At 41.7% G+C, this 27,223-nt stretch overlaps 1 protein-coding gene across 7 annotated transcripts in view; it reads left to right on the top strand.

The window, feature by feature from the left end:
* Positions 1-27,223, top strand: part of LOC112163224 (mucin-17) — a 76,602-nt gene that overhangs the window by 9,071 nt on the left and 40,308 nt on the right. For 2 of the 7 annotated variants that reach the window (XM_024299514.2, XM_024299515.2), the window contains exons 2-3: positions 20,179-23,835; positions 25,525-25,599. In XM_024299514.2, the coding sequence (XP_024155282.1) occupies positions 20,903-23,835; positions 25,525-25,599 (3,008 nt within the window). In that variant the 5' untranslated portion in view covers positions 20,179-20,902. Of the gene's footprint in view, positions 1-4,222; positions 4,350-7,510; positions 9,908-20,178; positions 23,836-25,524; positions 25,600-27,223 lie in introns of those variants that run through there. The other 5 variants (XM_024299517.2, XM_024299512.2, XM_024299518.2 and 2 more) reach the window with 5 other exon arrangements.

The raw sequence follows: 27,223 nt of genomic DNA, 5'->3' as shown, positions 1-27,223 counted from the left end.
AAAATGTGTTTTCCACGTTTGACACGTCCCCTGGTGGAGGCGTGAGCATCACAGACAGCCCCACAAATGATCAATTTGCTTTTCTAACCCTAACCATAACCGTAATCCTAACCTTAACCAGGAACGACGTCATTTAAAAAAGAGCCGGAGGATTTCTGACCACGTGATCAAAACGAAACCTAAAAAGTCGTGTATATTGTACGCCGGCGCTACCTATTCTCTACCATTGCGTATCATATGCACGTGTTTGCCGTATATTATACACGGTATTTCAGAGTGCAAAGTCGTGGAATATGTACGCATTTTACTGAGAGTGTGTTGCTGTAACGAAGTCGCTGAGACATGTGGATCCATATGCAAACATTTAAATGGCGAGCATAACAAACAACGGAAAGGCAGAGCAATGTCATAAACCAGGCAGGAGTCAAAAACACGGAGCGAGGCAGACAGACGAGGAACAAGCAAGGGTCAGGACACGGAGAATAAGGCAAGAAAAAACGCTCAGACTGTATGAAGTCCAAACAAGACCTCGCACCGAGCTCTGCTAAATGTTGTTTGAGATGATTTTCTGATGAGAACAGAGAGCAAAGGCTGATGGGAGATGCAGTGAGGAAGATCCTCAGGAGGATGTAAAAACTTGGCGGTGGCTCCTTCTGGTGGTTGACGATGGAGGAGGATAGTTGAACTATGGCAGTTTCAGCCGATGGGGCTTTACGTGATTTCAGTGTTTAGCTGTTCAAAACCTTTCGTTGGTTGAAAACTGCACAGTTTATGCAAGCTTTATGTATTAATTATTACGTAGATCTTACGCTATTGTGCATGATTTCTGTGAGATTCATTTGCAAATTTGTGGCGTTCCTCGTACTATTCACACATGTACCACCGATGTGAAACTTTTGTATCACGTTTATGCCGCACATATGACAGCACATACGATAAAATTACATAAATGCATATAAATAGCTCAATAATCATGCATGGCTTATGCATAATTTCCGTATTGGCTGGTCTGTCACCCCTTTAACAGTCTATACCCTTCTTGGTGGTAGTCACCCCCTGGCGGATTCCCTCGGCTAGTGCCTGGCAGCTCACTTAGAACTGGTCAGGGGATCTTTTAATCAAAACAAAGCATCACGAGGGTTCTGGCGCAAAATGATTTCTGTCCAGTGCTCTGAATGTCAAAGTGAAGAAATTCAATGACGTCTGGGTTCACGAGTTCTTTGGGTGGTTTATTCATGGTTTTGAGTTGGATCCATCCATCTGTTTTCCTGACGAGTTTCATCCCTTTTGGGATCACGGGGATGCTGGAGCCCATCACATCCACTGTTGGGCAAAGCTGGATGGTTTACTAGTCCATCTCAGAGCCATTCTCCAACATAAAGCTTCATTATTGTATTGTATTTGTATCATGATAAGGTATAATACGAAAACAAAAAGCTTTTATTATCATAGAAGTGAAGATCCACAAACTCTGTGTTTAATTTGACCCTACTTTTGTATATTACTCAGCAGTGTAGTTAGCATAGTTAACCCGTGTCTGTAAATGTTTTCACTTTCACATGAATAATTATCACATTTTTCTACCATGATGAACCAACATTCCATTGGTGTTTGGTTTTCCTTCTTCTGGTCAGTAATTACGTTCACTTGTGCTCAATTCAGGTTTTTTTCCCAGCATCTCCTTATTTTGTCTTTAAACTGCTTCGCATTCACGTCTGTCTCCCGCCTTAACATTTTTCTACACCGTCATGCCATCATTTGTATGCAAACGAAACTATTTCCTGGCGTCTGGACGGGTCCTTTGATTGCCTTCAGCCATTTGTTTGTCTATTCCTTAGTCTAGCTCTATTTTGTCTTTTTAACTGGCGGCAGTTTGGTGTAAAATCAGGCCAAATAACATTAATTGCTTACATAATTATAGTGGCTTTACTGTTCGTAGTTTCCAGTGTAGCTGAAACGGGTCAATTTTGCCTTAAAAACGTACTCACTTCTTCATCTTGTGATTTATTGTTCCTTTCCTGTTGGAGGAAATTTTCCTCCCCTTAATGTCGCCCATCTGTGTGTGATTTTTTTCCAAAATAACAAATTCCACTCACTTCTACATTAAGGTTCAGGCCGAACGTCCCCATTATGGACCTTTTTAGAGGCCTTTTTCAACATGTGTTCATTCAAAAATCAAATACTTTCTGTGTTGATGGCATAAGCGGTTCTTAACATGGAATAGTTTTGTGAATAAGATCGTGTGAAACGCATAAAACACGTTTTCAAAGGTTTTTAATCCTCTGCCCGCTGTACCGGCCAGAGAAACACCCTTTGATGTGCGCCTTAAAAACATCAAATGGAGTGGACCAAAGCGAATTTAGTCGCTTCATCTACACTTTACGTACCTGAAACTTGTTAGATCTTTGCACCTATTGAACTAACTTTAGTGAAATAAATCAAAATTGAGATTTTTTTTTTTTTTTTTCTGCATATGCATCCAGTCAGGCCAATTCTTCTTCTGTGACATTTCTTTTTCAGGCTTGACATCTGCAGGGCGCCGGCTCTGGATTCACTCATGCTGCCACACACACGCTGTCTTTTTTACTCCCAACATTTCTCATTATCATCAGTGCGTTTACCCATTTACTCCGAGAGTTTCTAATAATTATCAGTTCACTAAACACACAAGCCTCCAGGCTGAACCCGTGGACTGCACGGGTCAAACAAGTAAACAGAATTTAAAGGCAAATTGCTTTTTTTTTTTTTCTCCCTCCTTTCTTTCTAAGTCATTTGAAGAGTGTAATGCAACATTGCGCAACACTTCATGAACAACATCACCACCTGGTGGAAAAAAGCTATTAAAAAGCATTATATCCGGAGGCTGCACTACTCACAAGCATTAAAAGTAAAATGTCTAAACTGATTGAAGTACAGTTGATTTAAAATACCTTTCAAAAGCTTTCCCGGAGGTTACTCAACAATGCCAAGCACTGAAAAAAGTAGTGTGAAGCGAGGTGCCCTCTACACCACAGCAGCCGCACAGCCCTCTGTTTTCACAGGGCATCTGTCCTCTCATTTATAACGGTGCCAAGCTGCGTTTCTCTTCTGACCTCCAGCCTTGTTTGGAGACAAAAGGAGAGACGCACAAAAAAAGTCATTATTTAGCCCAGAAACAAAGCAGGAGAAGTTCCCTCATTCATCAAAGCAACTTAAGATCTCTGACAGTGTCCAGGGCACGGCTCAGATCAAAGACATGCCAGTTGTACTTAGGCCTGGCAAATGACTGGCTGGTCCCGCTCATCCATCACGCTTCGGACTGGGAAAGCAAAATAATAAAATCCTTTCAGGTAATGGCCGCGGTGAGATCTCACCATTAGACACGTCCTTCCAGCCTGCAACCTTGTATTAGGCTGTGATTGATGACTTGATCTGGGTTTTTATCGTAATATCGGCGTAATAGCCCCCGCCCCTTTCCCTTTTTTTGTTGTTGTTGCCAGGCACAAAAAAACATTTAACACCGACAAATGATAGTAAGATAAAAGCATCCTGTGGCGTCTCCAGCAGCACAAAATGTGATTAAAAACATGCAGGAAATATTTAGATTTTGTGATAAAGATTAATTGAAGTCCGGTTGTTTATCTTGAAAAGTAAAATCAAAAGACTAAAGGAGATGGAGCAGTTAAATTAAACCTTTCTAACATCAAAATGTATTAGTGAAAAACATTTTAACACATCCTGATATCGTGATAGAGTGATAAAAGAGAAGTTACCAAACTTTAAGATGAGTTCAAGCAGTCACTTCAAATAAAAGTGTATGGGGAAGTGCGTAAATGTGTATTTTAGGCTTCTGCATTCAAAACTCCCACAGTATTGAATGCTAGCTACACAAGTTTCTACTGCCATTTCTATGGAGACAATATAGCCTCATTTGTTGTTTTTTTTTTAATGTAATTCTTGATTTATAACTCATACAAATACATTTTGTGTGTACTTGCACTTGTGCATTCACATGTACAAAAATTACAAAACAAGAAAACTCAAGTTTACACACGCACAACTTTAAACAGCAGCTTAAAACTAACTACAAATAAAAATCTTTAAAAAGTACCAATCGCCTGATACACACACAGAACTGTATTTATGCGGTTACACGAGCGTCGGTTCGCAGTCATGGTGATAGAAGCCGGCGCAAAGTCTTCTTTGGCACCCAGAGAGCGGACAGAATCAATCCTTCTCCACACCCAGGGAGCAGAGTGGGATGTGGGCTGATCAACACAGTACACTCCCTGGGCGTCGTGGAGGACCTCGCGCCGCTTTCTATCACCATGACTGGGAACCGGCACTCGCCAATGAGCTCTATGGCAAAGGTACATGCAGGGAAAGCGGGATCAAAGAGAATAGAGGAACTAGAAAATAGAGACACCCTAATCTGGGTCTGGTTCGCGTCTGGTACTGCATCCGGCTTAGCGTCCAGTGCCGAGTTATGGTTAGGCTACCGGTATTGGACGCTTCACGAGGTTTGCAGACTCTTGGTTTTATGAATAGGTAGCACGTCAAAAAGTTTGGGACTAAAACGTCAAAAAGTGACGCAGAGGGGTCCTTAGCCAAATGTCAATATGTGACGACTTGGAGATGAGAATGTGTTGCCACAACTCATGTTTTGGTTTTGTTAGAAGATTTTGAGTCTTTTTTTACTCCATACTGTGAGAGATTTTTGCCTTTTTTGGCTGGGTACTACGTGCATGCAAATTTGGGGATTCTTTAAAAGATGTAGCGAGTGAGAAATGTTTGCTTAAACGTGCACTAAGAAGAATTGCAAAAACAATAGGGTAGTCCTTGTAGTCCAGAACTACTGCAGGACATACTTAGTATGAATGGATAAAAAAACAAACTGACATGATCTAAATCAAGCACAATGTGTTGTCTGTCATCATCTTGTACTACCACGTCATATCTATTGGAATTTAAAAGCTCCTGGCATTACCTATAACTCTTTAACTAGATAATTCCTGCTTGATTTCACTTCCAGCTATTCTGTCTGTAGCTTAAAAGTCTTTATAGGTCATTTATAATAACCTGACCGTGAACCAACTCCAGTGAAATCCAGAACTGAGCGGTGAACACTAAAGGGAGCTTCAAATGCTATTAAATTTTGATGGGAAACCTCTCACAATGCAGCCGGCAAACCCCTCTTTGCTGTCTGTAAACTCAAAGGCCTCTCTTTAGCCAGCAGGCTACTCAACATGTTTTTTAGGACTCATGGAGTCTGTCTTCCTCTAATTATCCTCCGCCGCTCCATCTGCTGTTTCACCGCACTGACAGTCCCAGACAGCCACAGACGTGCTAATTCTAACATCACTGGTCTTTCAACTCTCTCCGACATCAAAGTTGCTGCTGTCATGCCGAGCAAAAGCTGCAAATGACCCTGAACACCCCTTCAAGCTCATGTGTCACTGTGCTTCAGTCCAGCTGAGGTGCAGATCCTGGGGCTTGATCCATTCTTGCAGCATTTGGAGAGACTACAGAGAGAATCTGAAAGACATGAAAGTCTCATAGTCCTTTGTTATAGATTTACAAGGGCTGCATCTTTTATTCGACAAGACACTGATGCTTTATCTTAGCACTCTGCAGGCTCTAGGATTTCCATTGGTGAATGAATATTTAAAATATTCCGTATTTAAGCTGGACAAGTTAGCTGGTCTACATTAATGAAGAAAGAGTTTTATGCGTGTTTAGCCCATAAATAATGCAGACCTGTCATGCATTCTTTGGAAGATGTGACTTCTCATAGTGTCACAACGGCGCTGTTAACTGGATTCAAAGGCAAACACAGGAAGTCCACGATTTTATTGACATTTATTGGGAAATCCAGTCAAATGATGCTAAATGGAGTTGACAACTGCTCAAAGAATGTCAAACCAATAATTGCACCCCAGAAGGCTGCGAACTGTGCAGGCAGGCGGGTCATCAATTAAGTGAGTGTGCAAAGGTGGCTTAAGCAGAGGAGCCATTGAAGTTGTGCAGACAGGGGGAAAGCATGTGGAAAATCTGACGCTCTGAGATGCAGGCGGAGCATTTTACTTCATGACAGACGGCCTTTTTGGCCTTGAAGATGTACAAAAGTGTCTATTGATGTTCAACGACGTCTATACTGTTGCATATCAACACAAATAAGACATTTAACATCGCATGATGCAGGAATTTTCTTACTTAAGATATTAAAACAAAATCTAGCTTCAGCAGGGCACGTATCTAAGACGCTAACAGAAGGTTTAAAGGGCCTACATCCTGCAAAATCAACCTTTTTTTAGATTTTAAGTGTATTATAATGTTAATTCCTTCTATTCTGTAAAGAAATGGTTCCTCTTGCACCTAATCTGCAGCGACAACAATGGCTCGCTGCAGATGTCACCTTTAGGAAAAATCGAGTCTTCTTATGAGGAAGAAGCTCGAGAAAAAACTCCCTTTACCAAATGTATTTGGAGCCAGATCAGTTCATCAAATGACCACTAGGTGGCTTTTTGCATTGGAAAATCAATTTTGTCACTTTAATTGTTTATTTATTTGTTATACTATTGCACTGAAGCTGAATTTTTAAAATTCATCTTTTGACTTAATATTGAGATCAAAAGGCTGACTAACATTTCACCCATTTAAAGAAGACTGGGGTTTGGTGACGTCACAACACCAAGATCACAAAAGGGGAAAATATTAGTTGCAGTTTAGCCCAGAAAACCAAGAAACTCTTCTCAATTTATACAGCCTACTTCACACAAACTATTTCTTCAACATTTGGCAGACTGTAGGTCTGTTTATATGGTTGAATTGGGTTTGAGTTTTTTTTTTTTTTTTTTTATAACAAATAAAGGCCCAGGGGGGTCTGGATCTGTTATTGACAGTGAGGTTAGCTTGAGCTAACGTACAGTCACGCTGCATCTTTATTAATAAAGAGTGGTGCAGAGCAAAGTGATGTTAATTTCACCACAGAATTCTATAATTAAACAAGTTTATTTTAAATTGTAAAAAATGTGGCAAGGAACCAACAGTTGGCACTTTTAAAGCCCCACGTTTACAGGTAAACAGCCACAAAAAAAAGTTGTTTTACTGTTTAGTTTCCCTTTAAATGATAGTCAGTGAATAGAGCTCTATTTTATAAATTGGGCAGCACGCGCTTGCTAAATAAATAGAATAAGTAACTTTCTTCTAAATAAAATAACTTCCTGTTTCCTTTAATTTTCTGTGGAAATATAGCTTTTCAAAATAAATTCTGTACGCAGTGTTGTGGAGGAGACACTACTGAAAGAAAAATAATTAATATGCGATGCGGCCAATCAATCAATCAATAAATCCCATATCTTCCAATGCTATGACACATGAGCTAAAGTTACTCTTAGATTCAATCCTATAATAATTGTGTTATTGGTGTTTTTAACAGGTGATGATGGAGGACATATATAAGGACAATTAAACAAAAATTCAATTTTTTTGTATTATTTTGTTTAAGTTGTGTTGAATCAGGGGGCTGTTTGAAAAAGAACATATATTTGTGATAATTAAAATACAACAGGGAACACTTTTAAAATAAATCAAAGGTGATCGGAGTGTGAATTTAAAAAATATCATGTTTTTGCTGTTCTTTCCTGAGCCAAAATATTTCAACTTTTGGCTTTTAGTAAGCTTAAAAGGAAAGTACCAGAACATCCCAACAGGAAGGAGATTTTTGAGGCCAGGCATTGATTTTATTATGGCTTGTGTGGAGTAAAATCCATTTCCAAGAAACAGAAATGTTAAATTCTGTTGAGCTAACCTATAAATGTTATTTCTGTTTCTGCAGAAGCCTTTGAACCTGTTGCTTCAGAGTAATGTAAAAGTGAAGCGCAAACATTATTTTTAAAATAAAATACAAAAAATTGATTACCACAAATACATATATAATTAATAAAAAAGTAAAGTTTAAATTGAATCAAATATTGGCACCAGGCTGCACACAGTTTATATTTTGCAGAAACTGCCCCTTCTTAAACCAGCCTCTAGTGGTCATTTGAGGAACTGCAGAATTTAAGAATAGAATGTTAAAAATGACTTTTACTCATTATCAGGGGGGCGTGTAAAAAAAAATTGTGGAGGAGAAGACTTACAGCTTCAACTTTGTGAAGGAATTCCTCAAAAATAAGAAAAAATGTGCATGTGCAAGAAAAATCCCTATATTTAAATCTGTCACACAGTTATATGAAGCCTCACTTCTACACTCGATGACCTGCAAATTTAGCTCAGTTAAAATCCCGCCCAAGTATTATAATTGGACCCCTTCCATGAAATTATGTTTGAAATCCTTTCATTTGCCGGAAATTGGCTGTAAAAAGAAAATCGGAGAAATACATATATATATAAATGTAATGGTTTTGATGGAGAGTTGGGACAAAAGAGGTGATCAGAGCAGATAGAATGGGATGAGATGTCTCAGCCCTGGAGGCATGTGTGCAGACTTCACCCCTCAGTCACTGCGATGTTCCAGTACCTGCTGTAGCCTCAGGTGAAAAACAGTACAGTAATGATGTGGCAGATACAGTTTAGTATGAAAAAATCCCAAAAAGAGTTTCCCAGCCCTCACGACCTCTGACCAAAGATAAGTTAAGACGTACGCTGAGTTAGTTCTTCTTATTTGCATGCACGAGAGGCCTGGAAACAGCGGAGCGGCGGCTTAACCTTCGATGGCCGTGAATCTGCCTCTGCTCCAGAGGTCTTTTGTCCATGTGTCTCTATTATGCTGCTGGTCACGGCTCTGCCCCCGCTCATATGGGAGATATCTGTAGAATAATTCTACCTGTCTGTTCACATCTCCTCCTCTCTCCTTCTCCACCGCCCCCCCGCGCTCAGCCTGACCTTTCTGCATTCCTCTCCAGCTGACCTTGGTGTCCCTTCTGTTTCCCCCACCTCAAACTAACCGTCGGAGTCTCCTCTAACCAGCCCCTCGTTTCCACCTCCCACTGACTGCCTCTGTCCTCTGGTTACGCCCACTGGATAATTTAGTTCTCCTCCTTCTTGCTCTCTGCAGCCGTACATACTCTGCTTTTTAATTAGAAGGACTCGCATAGCTCCCCCTCTCTGCACTCCTTCATCCCCCCGCCTCCCTTTTTTTTTTTTTTTTTTTTGCTTACAAGGATACAGCGGCTTGCATGGCAACGGGGAGAGGAGGTCATGATGGAGAGATGCGGGGAAAAAGCGGGAGAGAGGAAAAGGGAACAAGGCAGGGAGAGCTGAAAGGAGCATCTGAGAGGATAACTGTCTGTTTGCTCACTCTTGTCTTCGTGCTCCCCCTCCTGTCCTTCTACTTCCACTCACAGCACAAGCGCACAGACAACTAGGTAGGCACAGCGGAGCGTGGAGATGGCAAAAAAAACGAGAGGTTCCCACGTGAAAGGCATGAATCCACAGGAGGAGAGGAGGGCGAGATAGAGGAAAACACCAACCAGAGGAAAAAGAAAAAAAAAGAAAGAGTTGAAGCAGGAGAGGAGCAGATGGGCTCTGGAGAGGAAGCGGTGTGAGGCTCACCGAGCGGCAGTGACACAGAGAGGAGAGGTGGGGGATAAAAAAGCAAACATGAGGGATGGAAGAATGGGAGGAAGCAACGTGAAGGAATAGCAGAGAAGAGGAGCAGAGAAGAGCGCTTGTGGGAGAAGGAGACAAGACAGAGGGCAATAGGAAGAGAACGATGTGGTACGTGTGACTCAGTTCTGTCCTGATAGAAGATCTTCGCAGCAGCTTTTACTCAGCATCACCATAGAGATAGAGAAGTGAAGAATGACAGAGCCGAGGACACAAGTGCTTTTATCCTGCACATTAAAAGTGACAATTTAGCGTTTTACTTACGTAATTGCGTGCACTTTGCACGTGCATGCTTGCATTTTGTTGATGCGTTTGGCAGGTGAGTGTGTGGACTTATTTATACTGACAATGGGGGTGTGTGCATGCTCTCACAATAGTCCCTTGCTGAGCTGAGTGTGTAAAAAATCTGGTGGAAAAGTGTGTTTGGGTGTTGGGATTTGCTTCACTGCAGGTGTGGGAGTTCTTTTGTGAAAACATGCAGCTTTATGAGCTTCTTTAAAGTGTAAGGAGCTTAAATCGAACTCACGTTTGAGTTTGTGTGGTTTTTTTTTAAAGTTTGAGTTCAAACTGGCAGAGGGAGTTCGCTTTTAAGAAAAATTAAAAATACAGTTTATTATACTTGCGCACGCCTCACTCTGAAGTGTTTTCTAGTTTTTGCAGATTTTTTTTAAGTCTGCATGAGCATTAGAACAGAATGGAGCTCTGATTGATTAATTTTTGCATCTCTTAAAGCAGTTAGCTATCTCTACAGTCAGCAGGATTTGCAGACTCTGCAAGAAATGCTGTCCTTTGTCTCCAATTTATTTTCTCCTAATTATAACCCCGTTGGAGAGTCCGTCTGTTTGCTGCTTTTCCCGGACGGCAACTTCTACGATGCAGCGTGGAGATAGTGAGGAGTCTTTCTGCACGACAGTCCAGCAGAGAGTGTAACCTCTAAGGAGCGGCTGTTCATGCAGCACAGAGTTGTGCAGTGGGCATGTCAGTCCGACCACCTGTTCTGTTCTGTAGCTGACATTTCACACAGAGACCTGAACATATTACCTCTCTGAAACCTGCGGGGGTGAGTGGAGCAGACAAAATCAAAAGCAAATAAACTGACAAGCCAGCAAGACGAGACAAAATCTAAATTCAGGCTCTTTAAGGCATCCTGAAATTTGACAATCACAATCCAAGCGCCCCGCAAATTAGGATTTCATACTGGGCAGGGGATGGAACAAATCATTTCTGGCTCTCACACTCCAAAAATGAGAAAGTATCCTTGAGGAGAACAAATAAGGTGGCTGCAATCTTCTTTTTAATAATAGAAATTCTAATGACTCAAGACTATCGACTCACAACAACATTCATGTTAATATGAAAGTCTTTGAGTTGCAGCTTCGTACAGTTTCATCAAAGCTTCATTTTAAAACATGAAAATACCAAACTCGCCACACTTTCATGCAGGAATATATTGGGGGTAAAATGTGAACACTTCGTATACACGATTGTTTTTCCTTTTTATTTATCGTTTTAGGTTTTTGGAAAATATTGTACAAAATAAAAAGTAAAGGAAAAAATTTTACCGTATTTTACTCACTACAAACTAAATAAATACTTTTTTTAAGTTAAGTACAAAAAACAACCATTTTATAGCTAAGCTAACCTTTAAAGTATTTACTTTGAATCGTTTGATATTTTTATTCAGGCAAAGTGCAGCTGAGACAATAACAAACCACACGCTGACAAACATTTTAAGGAAAAAGTGTGCAGCGTGAAGCACAATTTTCAAAATCCTCCACCATGTTTTTTTGGGCCAAAAGGATCTAAAAAAATTAAAAGGTTTTTCAGAAATAATGACTATTATTAAACGTATTTTAATAGGATATATGCGTGGTTCCAAATTACACAACATACTCTTTTTCATGTCACACTTTCAATCTGAAAAAGAAATTATTTGTCAATTTTTAAAAAATCTGACTGATCTAGAGGAGATCTGTGTGGGGAAGTGGGCCAAAATCCCTCCTGCAGTGAATGCAAATCTGGTGACAAACAACAGGAAGCTGTGTAATCACAAACTAAGGTGACTGTACCAAATTTTAGCATTGATTTTCTCAAATATGTATTTTCAGTGTTGATATACAAATAAATTATTAAATGATTAAATAATAATAATATAAAATAAATATGCAACATTTTTTCTAAAGTTTATTTTGGATTATGTTTCTCACAGTGGACCTAAAATGAAAATTTCAGATTAATCCATGATTTCTAAGTGAGAGAATTTACAAAATCACAGGATGCTCTAATGCTTGTTTGCCTCACACTAGCTGAGTGTGGTGCGTTCAAGAATGAAAAGGACGCTACCCATATGTCATTACCAAATGTGAGGCCCTGATTACTGCGATTATGCATCAAGCTATGATCAGCGTACAATCAGTAGGCCCAATTGTATGTAACCGGACTTAAAAGTTTGCGTAGTGATGTACGATCACAAACATTCCGAACATGGAATCCCAAAATTCTACGCGTGTTTAAGAGTGCAGCATGCAGCTTTAGAGTTTAACAGATGAGCAACATTCTGACTTCATTTTCAAAGCACATTTTAAAAAAAAAGCAGCGGGGTCAGTTCAACAAGTAGCCACTAGGTGGCTTGTTATATTATTCCATCACAAACCCGATTTTACGAAAGTACAAAAAAAAAAAATATGTATAACAGAATTAGTCTGTTTTTTGGAACTAATCTGCCTCAACGGTTATTTTTAATTTTAATGAAACTTTTTTGGTTACGTTTTTATACTCCCCATTATTTTATTGTACACTTTGGAGTGTACTGCACATAATAAGAACAAACATTTTAGACTGCAGTGTGACTTAAAACATCGAGGGCAGTCGTGTTTTTTGTTCTGTCAGACTTGTTTGCCTTGTCATTTTTCATAAATTTGTAAAGGTCAAAGTTGGAGAAAGTTATACCTACCAAAAAGCTAAATAACTGATTGCAGGCAAGATGGCGCCCAAACATTAAAGGGTCACCAAACCCTAAAACAACAGTTTTTGTCTGTTGATCTCTATAAATGAGGCTTTAAATGTGTTGCCTGTTGGTTATTGCCACATTTTTGATCAATTAAGATAAAATTGTTTATATCTTAAGTCAAAAACCGTCTGTGTGCTGCCCCCTACAGGTTGAATTAAGGTATTACAGTTTAATTTTGTGATTGGTCAAACCATGTAAGTTTCATAAGTTCCACGTCATGATCTGCAGCTCCAGTAATGATAACAGTCCTGTCAGTCCCCTCTGACTGGATTTTCAAATTTCATCTGCATGTGAAGTCATCCTCCAACTTCCCTGTTTGGTGACCCTCTAAACTCATTATTAGCCGGAACCAGAAATGTAGCAACTGTCCACCAGAAGCTGAATTTGGGTATCTATACTAGAAGATTCCTAACCGTTGCCTAGTCCTGGTGTTTTTCTAGGGGAAGAGCGTGAACTTTGTTTCAAACTTCATTTGAGGACTTCCGGCTAATGATGCTCTGGCGCCATCTTGGCGTCTTGTTGTCTGCGGCCAGGTTCTCTTGGAGAAACTAGCTTCAAATTACAGCTTAGACAATATAAGATTAAATTGTTAGTTCTTCCCTTACGTTTTCTCTGCTCCTGATACGTATTTCACCACAACAATTAAATCAGATATGGCTCTAAATAATGTTTGATTTGAAGGAGTTCTGCACTGATCACTCTATTGTTACTTAGCACCCTTATTTTTTTATATTTTTTTCCATTTTACTCTTTCTCTGTCCTATGACATTATCCTTAATAGATTATTTTAAGCAATGAAATATTATCAATTTAAAACTTTTTGAAAAAACACATCACACTTTATTTTTTACCCACCTTCCTAAAGGGAAACTAGCAGGATGAAAAGCACTCCCCCTACTGGTTTATTTCTTCATTGGTCTGTATTGCCAAATAGAAAGTTTCTAAAGTAAAAATGGCAGAAGAGAGGGAAGCTTTGGGGCAAAAAAAAAAAAAAGTTTAACATGAAAATAAGGATTTTATATGTTTAAGCTCCGATACCTTTTTAAGACCCACTGAAATAGAATGTGTTTTGAGGTGTTTTTAACATTTACCATTTTTCTCATAATGGAGGAAATGAATTTAGGATTAATACTGAGCATTTCTTTACTTAAATTGTGACGGATCCGGAATGGATGAAAACCTGTGACTTGAAAAAGCTCAGGTTTGTGACGCAGCAACTGCCATCGGTGGGCAAAAGTTTCCTTTCTCTGTTACAATTCTGATGCATCCATTGGATACAAAAAGATCCAATAAACCTCTTTGTTTTCCTCGTTTAAAGCAGGTATATGACTCAAAGAGTATGTCTGGGTAGCTCAGATGTAGCTCGGCATTTTTTGCAGCGCTAATGTTAGCTTATGCTTGCGTGAGATGCTAAAAGCTAGAGTGTAAACAAATGGCTGATGGGAAATTAGTGGAGATAACTTCCCAACAGTCACACCCACAAATCAAGAGGCAAATTTCTAATGTTCTTAAATTTTTTTTTAAAGAATATCTTAAAAAAATGACACTGGCTTTTTAGTTTTAGCTAAAAATTAATAAAGAACAATGAGAACAATTTTAGAAAAAATATACTTGGAGTGGGACTTTAAATTCTCATGTATAATCTCTCTTTTTCATATATTTAGAACAATCCCCTAATAATGAGTGTATAGTAGTAAATGTGTGGTTCATATGTCACTAAAAGTAAGGCGTATTGTCACAAACAACAGCAGTTCTGAAATTGTCCTGCAGCTCCAAATATGGAGCTCGTTTTCACACATCACCTTAGTTGAACTCTTGTCTTGTGCGTCGAGGGTGATTGATCAAACACTCCAAGTGGATGTGATTAAAGCAGAAAGCAAAGTGTCGCGTGAGGCGTGATGCCAAACACAAGAGAGAGGCTGAGAAAGGTGTTGCGACCTGGATCTGATCTATTTTAACCACGGTTTTCCTTCTCTTCAATCAACTCCAAACCAGCCATTTTCGGCCGCGCTGCCACTTTCGGCTCCTGTTGTTACAATGCTCGCGCTCTCCCAGCCATGCATGCATGGCTATTTGTCTGACTTCTCGTGGAGAATGAAGCAGCTTTCAGGGGTTCTTTGCTGCGGTGTTCGTCCGTTCTTAGCTTCCGTCTCCACCTGTTACTGTAGTCCGCTGGTCAGATGAGTTGTTTGCGGCTCAGTATGCCGTAGTTTCATGCCCGTGTGTCCTTGGGCAGAAGTCTAGCCACCATATCTGCTCTCACATCAGCTGGAATGCTGTTGTACGGCAGCCATATTCACAAATCAAGATCTACTTTTTATTTATGAAGCACCAGTTCACGACAAGGGCGTCTCAAAGACAATGCAAGGAACACCCTAACAACAAAGGAGAAAATGTTATTTTATATTCAGTCCAAATCGGTCAGATTGTAACAACTATTTATGCAGTTGTAGTGTAATCTCAGCGTTCATCACCTGTCTTGTTTTGAAACTTTTTCATGGATTGTGATCTTTGCTTCTCTTTCACTTCCTGCTCACGCCCGACTCCTGTTCCTGTCTGCAACAGCTGCATTATCTTTTAGTCATTACTCGCTCCGGCATTCGATCTCTGCCAAATCCTCATCATTAGTTGCAGCTTTTTGTCGGTTTTTGCTTGTTTGGTCGGACCCCTCGCCGCTGGAGCACTTTCAGCTGTTTTCTTGTTTTTTAATAAACTATGCTGACTTTTCCGTCTGACAGCCTGCAGTCCCCTCCCTCTGTTTTTCCTGACAAAGGGGTTGCAAACATTACCCCACCACTTCTACAACCTCTAATTGCTGGCAAATATAACCGCACTGCATGCTGGAAAGCTACGGTGGAAGAATGTAGGTGTAAGAATGAGCTGTTAATTCCCTGCTGTGGAGAAACAATAGTCTTCAGTAGGAATGGAGGGTGATTCCTTACACAACAGATCAATGCAACTGTAGGTACAAAGGAACTGGTTTGTATTTGGCCATAGTAACAAATCATGTGACAAATTTCCTTTTTTATACACCATTGACTGTATATGAGAACTGGACAGAGTGTGACATCACGAACATGGTCTGAGTCCACATTTCTATGTTGACCAGTCTTACCAATCTTGTTTGAAGTCCACAATCCTACCATTAAACGCAGGCTGGGGAGAATCTGTCAAATGTTTCAAACCTTATTCCTGATCCTCGAGATCTACCATCCCTCCTGTTTCCAAAACACGTTCATCACATATTGACGACTGGATAAAGTCCCCATCTGATGAAAATCTTGTTTTTTGAGTTTTTAACATGTATGTTTGTCATTTTTATATGAAAAAGAAATCATTTTGTTTTGGGATTTCTGAGTATTTCTCCTTTTAAATCAATGTCACAGACAGGCTCTGTTTGAATTAATGAGCTTTCTTTGCTTTCCTTCTGCGAGACTTCTTGATGTGATCACGGAAATGTGAACGACGGCTCATTTGATTGCAGTTGTAAAGGATTGTAAAGCATTATTTTGGATTTAGTTTGGTCCATGAAGCTCTTCACTTCCTCATCCAAGCTGACATTCGGATCAAAATGATACGGCTGGACATCATCAATATTGCTTGACATTTTTATGTAGCAGCAGTGAAGATTTACGCTAGCAAGACTCTGAGTTATCATAATAGACGGGGGGAAATAGGGGCGGGACTGCTTAGCTCAGGTCCAAAAGCCACACCCCCTTAGAGGAGATTTTGAAAACAGAGGCTTCAGATCAACATGAAAAATGTCTTTTAAAGACATTTAGTTGTGGGATTTTGGTAAAAAAAAAAAAAAAACTTCATAATTATAATAAAAAACTACTGGGAATCTAAAAAAAAAAAAAAAAAAAACATACGGGCACTTTAAGGACCTCTACGCATCACTTTTTGACGTTTTGGGTGTCCCCAACTTTTTGAGCTGCTGGCTGTTCCAATTAAATCAGGGGTCCAGTCGTTTTGTCAGACTTGGTACCAGACGTGGCCAAAACCTCAGGATACGGCCGGTACTGATACCCTAACCCGATAGCCTAACTCTAGCCTGATCCACTCCGCGTCTGGCACCGCCCTCGGAACCGGTACCATTCCCCATTTAGATTAGGGTTAGAATACCTGTGTAGTCCATGTCTCAGTGCTGGACCAGTACCGCTTTGTGGTCCAGAGGCTGGGGAGTCTTGATTTATTTGGAACAGCCAGCACCTCAATAAACGTCAAGTTGGAGACACCCAAAATGTCAACTTTTAACTTGGAGGATCCTTAATCAAAGAAATGTGTCGACTTGGTGATGAAAATATGTTGGTTTTCCAGTTCTCCCTGCACTGCTTGCTGCTGATTTCCTGGATCAGATGAGGCCAATTAATCAGAATTTGGATAAATCTAACTGAACTTATCAACAGCTAGCAGGGCTTGAGATGCAGAATAAAGGCGGTGGTAGATCTCCAGGACCAGCCCCGTTCCAAATGTTTGATGTGAGACGTATACTTTAATTGAGGCATCTGATTGGCCAGTTTATAACTTGAATCACTTGCACTGCAGAAAAAAAATATGAAAAATATGAGGATTTTCAAGACAAAAAAAGGTTATTCTGATAAATATAATGACTGAGTAATAGTTGCTTATTTCTCTATTGAAGTCTATTGAGTTCTGGCTTCTTGGAGTCAGCGGGTACTTCCTGTTTGGAACATGTTGGGCAAGGGAGTCACTTAGTCCAGTTCTCTTATGCAGTCAACTCCCAACAATTAAGAATCATTAAAAGAAAAGCCGAAAATGTGGACATCTGTTCACTTGCAAGTGAACCTTTGTGAAGTTTTCTTTCATTTTATTTTATGTATGTAAGTGCCAAAGCTTTTTAGTAGGAAAAAAAAATAAAAACAAGTGGCACAAATAGCACAGACGTTTGAAAATGTCTCGTCAGGAAAGATAGTGTACTGAGGACATGCAGCTGCCTATAAGTATAAGTGTCAACAACTTGTCTGATAGCTGTGTTTCTAATTTGGGCTTCTTGTCGTTTTTGCTCAGAGCATTTTGAACAGTATCACTCCAAGAAACACAAAGAAAATGAAATAATAAATAAGAAAACTGACAAAAGATTGAAAAACATTCCTTGATCCGTTGGACCAAACTCCCTGGACTATCTGGGTGTTAAAAAAGCCTCTTAGTAGCTTTTCTTAGTTCCTCCCCAATTTCACCTGAAATGCCCTGACATGCTGATGCTCATAATTTACCACTTGGCTGAACCCTAACCATGACATTTCCTCTGCTTCCAAAGGTTGCACCCTTCTGCTTTAATATTCCCTGTGCCTTTACCTCTGCTAATCCTCCTTACTCATGGAGATTCAAGCTCCGCTCACGTTGCTATTTGTCTCATAGCATCTCTAAATATAACTGAGTATACCTCTGCTCCTTCTGCCTTCCCTTTGTGCCTCCTCATCTCAGTCTTGTCTGACAAATTTAAGCATGCCAAGACAATCCCATCTGACGTGCTTTTACATAACAATTCCAGCCGTGGTAGCTTCCACTTCCTCGGCACCGTGAGACCCAAAAGTGTGTTATTGTCATTGAAGCAATTTGCAGCGTCCCTGCAGGATTCGGGCTTTTATTGCATCTGTGCAACTGGAGTCTTCCCTCCTTGTGTCTTCAGTGCAGGGGAAGGTTTAAATGGAGAGGCTCACGAGAGGAGGATCAGATGTGACCTTAGCATTATCATTATACAAGCACATTCATAACACCAGCAGGAGAGAAAGACCAAAGCCCTTTCATGTGCGTAGGTAGGAAAAAAGGAAGGAGGCTGGAGTAAATCTTAAATAATAACCGCAACGAGTTATGACCCTTGCTGGCATTATGCTGTTTCACACCTTCATCCTCTTGCCCAGTGATTTATCTTTTGTCTGCCAATGAAGCTCGACATGGAAATGTCACATGTGGGAAAGGGCTGGCCTCAGCCTCACCAGTAAGCCCACGCAGCATTAAGAAGGTCTAGATTCATTAAACTGTCGGCGTAAATTTTGAAACGTGGGTAGTTTACAGACCGGGAGGGGAGGAAAGAGTTGAGGAAGAGGCAGCAAAGGAGATTGCAGCCTCGCGAGGAGCGGGGAAAAGGAAAAGAAGGGATAGGAATGACAGGAGGGAAATGGGGAAAAATAGGGCTAGATGGAGAAACGATAGAAAAAGCCGGCGCTTGTGGGGGTGACACCCTTAAGAATGAATGAGGGTAATGGTCCAACAGTGTGTGGATGGGAGTCGGGAAAATGTGTCAGGGCGAAGGTTGAAACTAGAGTGCTTTTATAAGAGATGGGTTGGAAGACTGACAACTGGAATGAAGTGGGACATTAATGGGGGGAAAAAGCAACAAGACCGGAAACTATTTTATCTGAAAAACTGAGAAAGAACTCACTGTGGAGCTCAAATAGGCAGCGTAGATCAAAGCAAGTCAATATTAAGCTAAAGATAAATGTTCTCTTTTATTTTTCTGCCACCGCAACGCTGGATTTAGTCACCGTGTGCCTGGGAAAACGTGTACCATTACCCAGAGCGATTCTGTGTTTTGTGTGATTCATAGTTAAGCAGCTCATCTGTAAACACTGCTGTGATAAGAAAGTAAAATAAGAAGGAATACCGTGACTTGTCTGTTAATCCATTATGTTTGATACTTCTCCTTAAGGCTCTGTCTTCTTATCGTAATTATTCTTTAATAATCATGTTTTGAAGGAGGTTGAAGGAAGGGCACATGTGACAAAGATCCTCCTCCTTAAAGCCCTCCCCCAAAGACGGAGGAAGAACAGCGGACGTAAATAAAAGTGGCAGCCCCTCGGGTATTTCACTCTCCCTAAATAACCTGAGAGTGTGATGGAGTCACTAATTACCCCTCCTACAGAAGACATGGGTAAGGCAAGTCACACTCGAAATTAGCGCACAAAGGGGGCTGAGTGTCATCACGAGGAAACAAACATTCCAGATCCATAGATCGCGAATCATCACGCCCGACTTCCAGCAGCACAGACGGGAAGTCGAAGTGATAAATACGAATCAGGCCGCAGAATCGGAGTGACTAGAACATACTACTAACCACAGCCTGTCAGACAGACTGTCACAGAGTGACCAAATGAATCAGAGAGGATGTCAACATGGCAGATCCTCAAGGACTGATAACACACTGTTATAATGCGGAGGAAAAGAAACATTTTCGAAAGACTCAAGCAAACACTGTTCCCACGAGCTGCAGCAGCATTAACGCTACGACACGGCTTGGTTTTAACAATGGCTAATGAGAGTGAGGAAAATCAAACAGACATAAAACATAAGTATCCCCTTCAGCCAATGTGAATAGGCCTTAATTACAATCTCTCTTCAATTGTTTTGAGTGTATGTTCCTCTGCTGCGTTTCTTCTGTTATCTTCAGCCCTGCACTGTTTCTTTTTCTGTATTCATGCATTTCAAAATAGCTGCATTCTTCTGTTTGCCTCTTTATCCTGAGGAGCAGCACATGGTTTCTCTGTGTAACAATGTGGGGAACAATTACAGCTTCTTACTCCTTGTCTTTTCTGTTTGTGTATCTCTCGTCTCTTCAGGAGCCCACGCCGTCTTCAGCCATGAGAGTATGTGTCACTGAGAGGAGCGCCGACAAAAGAAACAGAGACAAAGTACTCAAATCTAAACGGAGAGAGCGCAGACCGAAAGAAAAGTTCCAAATACAGAAGAAGAGCCTATCACGATGACGCACTCAAGATCGTCGCTATACTTAAGGCCACACGATCTCCTGAGGGCGCGGGGGTCGAAGGGTGTGGAAGAATAGAAGTTGATGAACTAAAAGATGGGCACGTGGAAAACCCAAACTGTATTTAGCTTTTCTGGCCTCGTTAAAAGTTTAAGTCTCGTGGGTGTTGGGGAAAACTGGTTTTAAGAGATGAAAGTGCACATTTTTAAGAGGCACGGAAAGTGTGGACATAAAGATTTTAAGACCATCTAATGCTGCATACATTTATTTTTGTACAAGTTAAGCTGAAGACCCGAAATTCCTGCAGAAGTTATCTAATTTGTACAGTTTGTGATGCTCTCAGATGGATTGATATATTCTTTGACCTGTGCATACTGTTAATCCTGATGGAGGACATTAGTGACTCTAAATGACTGTGAAAAATATGTTAGATGGATTTCTTTTAATTGTTTAATCTATCATATTTTTAAAAGTGGAAAGTTATGGAGAGATGACTTTCCTTACTGATGAACTAGCAAAACATCAGTAATCGGCCTGAAGACTCTGTGGATGTTGGGGGAAAGTAAGAAACTGGAGACATGGTGAGCAAAGAGCCTAACCACATGCTTACAGGCCACACCAATGGCAAGAGCACTTTGGCAGACAAGCTGCCGGGGACAATGACCGTGCGCTCTGTGCTCCTAAACCGAGACTCTCCGGATATTGAGAGCCGCCTAAAACGGCGCCGTAACCGTACCCATCAGGTTCGCTTCAAAGACCTGGAGGACGGCAGCAGTAGCAGCGGAAACAGTGCCACAGGGGACAATAATGGTCATCAAAGGCCTGCCACAGACTGTGATAGCCCGCATCCTCTGCGCAAACACGGCAGCAGGACACCTCCGCCGTGGTCCGACCACCTGCGGACGGGGGATCAACCCGCGCAGAGCTCTGTGGTGGGCGCTGTGCGTGGGGACATGGCGAGCACATTAGAAGTGGTTGCAGCCTTTTTAGCGCGAGCTCCTCCTCACCCGTTAACGCCTGGTCCTACCCGTCGATGCTGGGCACCGCCGCAGACTAACTCTCTGACTTTGCCAATGACGCGTAAGCCCGGTTCGAGCACCAGCACAGCCATTCAGACATCCCCATGCCTGAAAAAGCCCCCGTCTATCTCTTCCACCCACACTCGTAGCCAAAGCATTGGGGACTCAGTCGGCGTTGATGGGGATGACGAACACGACTCTCAAGATGAGTACCTCACGCACAACCATGTGTTACTGCCTGGGTCCAAAGAACAGAGCAGACCTGCAGGAAGTGGGGATCGGACTGCTATAGAACGAAGGTCCAAAGTATCAAGGACAGAGAGTAAGTCAGCAGTTGGGGTGGTAAAAACCTCAAGACACAGCTGCCCACCTTCAGTCCTTCATTGCACTGAGCCACGCCACTCTGCCTCTGCGTCCAGTCGAGACAGCGGGAAGCGTCAGGGGAGCAGCACTCCGTCTGTGGTCAGGAGGAGAAAGCGACTGAGTCGGACAACGAGCGATCCCGGCAAAGAAGTTCACTACTGCACCACTCCCACTCAGACTGAAAGCCCCAGTCCATCCCCTTTGCCTTCAACCATCAAACTCTGCACCACTCAAGTTCAAACTGAAAGCCCCTCCTCACCTTCAGACTCGAAACGCTGCACCACTCCAAGTCAAACTGAGAATCACCAACTGCCTCCACCTCCAAATGACAAAAAACACACAGCCCAGCTTCAAACTACCAGTTCTTCTTCAGCAACACCTCCAAACACTGACCAACATCCCACTCAGACACAAGTAAGATCTGCCAGCGCCCCCCCTCTGGATCCTAAACCATCCTCACCGCAGAAACAACCTTGCAATTCCCTTCCTACTCCTCAGCTAACAGTACCGTCGAGTTCGGTACAAATTCAGTCTGACAGCCATGTTTCTACACCAGTGACTCAAACCCCTCCCATTACACATGTTACGACTGTGCCTTATTGTGCTTCTTCCTCACCTTCAAGTGCAAAAATACAAACTCCTGAAGACTGCACAAAGCCACCTTGCTCCTCTCCTTCCAAATCAGCTTGCAACCCTTCTGCATCCAATACCCAACCCATTCCTTCCTCCATCGCTACTGTTCCCCAACAGCCCGTACCCTATTATACCATCGTGTCGCCACCAATCCCCTCAACAGCTGTCGTCTGCACGAACATTTCATCAAACCCACCCACAGGCCCCATGAGAACCTGTACCTCTGCTATATCAAACCTAAAGTCTCCGTCTCCTTTAACCCTGTCTGCCCCTACCCCAATTATAACTCCCGTTGCCCCTCCTTGTGATCCCACCAAATATTCCACAAGCGTAGCAGATCAGCCACCGTCACATTCCACACCTCCAACAAACCTTACACCCTGCACATTCGTGACTCAAACTGCCCTGTCTTGCACATCGATATCATATTACACCACCACCCATCCATCTGGTCCCTATGCATCTCCAATCAACCCAACATCCTCCTCGTATGCTACAGTCATACAAACTGTATCTCACTGCAACATTCCGTGCCAGACTCTACAGAACAACCCCTCTGCTGGGGTTAGCACTGGCCTGACCCCCTACTCCTCCCCGGTCCCCAAACTAAAATGCACCTCTCCACCTCCCCTCGTGAAGACCTATGTGTCCACCCTACAGAATGCTTGTGCTACTCCAACAAAAGCGGTTCCTTTGTACTCCTCTACGTTTCGTGCTGCGCCACCATACACACCGCCATCTCAGGCTCCTCGTGCTCAGGACAAGAGGGGCATTCGACTTCCACCTCCACCTCCACCACCTCCACCCTACACACCAAGAAAAACCGGAAATGAGCCATCGGGTACCGCAGTCCGAACACCGATGCTCAAGGCAGAGAGCAAGGCCAGTGACAAGGACAAAGAGGGGGAAAATAAGAAAAAGGAGGATGTGAAATGTACAAACTCACCAAAGCTTTGTGAGAGAGCCAGCTCTCTGAAGCACAGAGCTCAAACTCCGCCAGTTGCTGTGATGAAGGGAGAGAGGCGCTCCTCTTCTTCCTCTCCTGCCAAGGCCTGTTTTAAGTCCAGCTGTCTAAGCTCAGCCCAAGCTCAGCTTGGGGTACTACACAAAATGCTCTGCTCAGGAGCCAACACCAGGCCCAACACACCCAACAGCCAACACACTCTCCCCTCAAACCAGCAGGGCTGTTCCGGAGCCAGGGGCTGCTCTGTCTCCAGGGAGCGGCCCACAGCCGGGCCCTTGAGTCCGACTCAAGCCGACACTCTAAAACAGGTCCAGGAGATTCTTGGGGGCTTGATGTCAGGGGCCAGGTGTAAACTTGACCCATCAAGAGTGACAGAAAAGCTGCTGAGCCCCAACGGACCCCTGCACGACATACGTAGCTTGCAAAACCAGCTTCAAAGCCTAGAAGGCGTCCTGGAGACCAGCCAGAACACAATTAAGGTCCTGCTGGATGTTATTCAAGACCTTGAAAAGAAGGAAGCAGAGAGAGATGGGTGAGTAGGCAGCCATTTTTACTAAATTGTGGTGAACACAGTTCCAACCCCAAACCACACAAAATGACTCCAACCATCTGCACTAAATTGCATGGGACAAGTTGTTCCAGACCCAAGTTATTCAATTTTAATTATGCTTTAGCAAGGAAAAAAAACGCCCCACGATTTAAATAGAAGGAAACTTCATAATGACCAGAATACAGACATGTCACTGGGGTATTTTTCTTCCTATTATGCACAGGTTGGTATTGGCGGGAGGTGTTACTATTTGAATGAAGAGTGTCTTACAGCTTAGAATTAGAGAGTTTGAGAGGGGCTTGTTTGGTTTAAATGAACAGTGAAAGCCCTGGGCCAAAAGACGAGCCATCCCACATTTAAAAGCTGTAAATTTGAAATGACTTGAACCCTCAGGCAAATGGAGCTGTAAACTGGGCCTGTTAGCCGAGGGCCAAGTGTAGAGTGTGGAGCCATCTGGTAATCTTTAACCTTTAGACTCTTTTTAGCCCTGTAGATGGATAGATGGAATGAAACGGGAGGCGGAGACTGTGTGAAATGAGAATGTTTTGAAGAATTGGAAAGTAAATTTCAGCATGTAGGCTGTAAGTGCCTGCTGTTTTATTGGAAGGCGGTTAATTTTTCTGTACAGGGGATCTGGCTCATTCCACGCAGACCCAAATGAGTGATAGACGTGATATTGAGATGGAAGCGTCGCTCTCTCCAAGAGGGGAGTATAGGCAGATTATCCTTTAACAAAAAGCCAATATCAGCAGTAATAACCTTCCAGCATCTTCTGTTGTGAGTGGTATAGAGAGATGGCTATTGTGCCTTGGCCTTAATGTGGTGCATCTCCTCTATTTTTAGCCAATCTTTGAATAGTAAGCATTATAAATCCGAAGGTATCTGTACTTAACACATTAAAAATACAGTTGATATTTAAATGCAAATGGCAACGGGGATTCTGTGCTCAACTGTCTCCTATCTGTCCCCTCGATCCACTAAAGAATTGATGTCATGTTAGACCACAGAGGAGTTGGGTTGCACCCACTTTGCTGCAGCTCTCTCCTCAAGCGTGAGGGCAGATTACGTGGATTTACAGAAATCAGCAGTTTGCCGTCGCTGTGTTGGTAGTTTCCGATGCTCCATGCCTCTTAGTGTAAACCTTTTACCATTCCCATCACGTCTTTAATTAATCTTCCTACATTGTAAGCTCCTTAGTAATTTCTGTTGCCTTATCGCACCAAAATAGTACACATACGGAGAGAGATGGGGGTCTATGAATCCATGGAAAGGTTCTGATAGATATTTGTGCTCAACAACTTAGCGAGCTCCTACTTCATGTGAACATGTGACCCAGCAGCCTTCTGTCTCATGAAATGACACATCTTGCTTGCTCCAGGATTAGAATTCAGCCATTGGTCTTGTGTACGCAGGCCTGACTTTCACCTCATAAGCATGTATTTTATGCCTGGGGTGACACAGTGACTCATGCTTTACATAACAGGCCGAGCCCGTTTGAGGAGAGGAGGGGTATCGTTCATTAAAAAATGATCAGGGCTGATTCCAGGGAGGAGATTAGTGTACTTGCAAGAATGCCTTGGATTCAACAAGAGAACTTCACACATCGCACCAACACACACACAGTAGTCATGCCTCCTCTACCCCTGATATGTCATTTGTGCTTCTCCATAGAAGACATTCATACAGGACCGGACAGGACATTGAGAACTGTGGGACCTGCAGGGACTGCGCCTGCATCATCTACAGGTATGTTGAAGCGTGCACGTGTGAATTTCTGCTTTTTATTGCCCGCTTTTTCCACATGAACGCCGAGAGAGCGGGGCTTTTCTCAGTGCACAGTTAAGTGCAGCGCTCTGTCGTTTTGAATCTCATCAAGTTCTGAGGTTCAGTGTTGTGGTTTTGCAAAGATTGTCAGTCTGCTCCGTGTGACAACTCAGGCAGCTGCAGCATTTCTCATCATGGCCACTGTTTGCCTGCAAACCAGTGCTAGTTTGGTTAATGAGCGCACTTTTAAGAGATGCCTTCAGACTTTTCATGCACATTATCTCATCTCTCAATGCAATGACGCGATGAGCTTTATTATTTTGCAAAATATACAATATTTTAAAAATTATACCACAAGTTTTAACAGTCAAGTTTGTTTTTACCACTTTATAAAAGGAGTTTTCACTAATTAAAGCATATATGTATCTATATATATATATATTTATATATATATATATATATATATATGTATATAAAGAAAAAGGTTTCACATGCAATACAAAAACCAAAAAAAACGTTGTAGTAAAAGGAAATACCTCTTGCAACTCAATAGTGTAACGTTAAATAGTGACTGGATTAGTTGTGAAAAGAGAATCTTAAAGACCCTATAACTAGCGGGAGAGCGTGTAAGCAGGAGATTGTCAGGAAGCAGGGCCGCCAACAGCCCTGCCCAAAACTCAAAGGCAAATTTCCATTGAACTTGTGGTGCTCTGCTGAAACCATGTCCTAGTTTTTTAGATTTTGGCCAAAAACAGCAGAATCATAATTAAAAGACCATTGGGAACGCTTTCATAATAGATCAAAAAATGATTGGAGTGGGACCTTATGCAGGAAAGATCTTTCAGAAATAATGATGGGTAAATGTTTAAAAACTTTTGTCAGTAACTTCTTCAACTTGTAAAGAAATCTAGTAGATAAAATTTACCAAAACGAAAATATTACAAAAATATGGAGAAATTGTACTTTTAATTGCAAAGGCTGACTGACAAAACTGATAGTTTAAATGTTAAAGCCCTCTTAATTAGAGGCACATTTTGGCAGTTGCATGTTTTCAGGAACTGTACTGTATATCAGAGTACATGGATGTCACAAGAATCAATATTGTCACCATTTAGCCAAGCACATATAAAAATCCTATAAATCGGTTAATTCAGCTGCGCCACCTTCTTTTTTTGACCCAAAAGTGTTCATAACTGGACACAACAAGGACAATGTTTGTTCTGATTTGGTCAAATCAATAAAGATTTCAAGAGAATTTTGAGAAAACAAATCATCTCAAGTGACGAAATTGCTTTCCATTTATGAGCTCTTACTTTGAAATTCCCTTGGTTCCTTTGGTCCCTCTCAGGGTAGGGACCAAATGTGAAAAATTGGGACCCTGAGACTCGTCCTCCTGAGCTTGACTCTCAAACTTCACCGCTTGTAAATTATGTTAATTACGTTTTTTTTTTTGGCAGCTGCAACAAACAGATGGTTTCATATCTTTCTTAATCTGTTACATTTGTGGTAATGCTCAGTATATGAACAATATTGCTCAGTGACCTTCAAGAAATTAACACTTTCTTAATACTTTCTTTTTAACCCTCGTACTTAAAATTTTGGAATT

Source organism: Oryzias melastigma, linkage group LG12 (genome assembly GCF_002922805.2).
Source record: "Oryzias melastigma strain HK-1 linkage group LG12, ASM292280v2, whole genome shotgun sequence".
Classification (NCBI taxonomy): Eukaryota; Metazoa; Chordata; class Actinopteri; order Beloniformes; family Adrianichthyidae; genus Oryzias; species Oryzias melastigma.
Note: the sequence above shows the minus strand (reverse complement) of the source record. Positions and strands in the feature narration are given on the sequence as shown.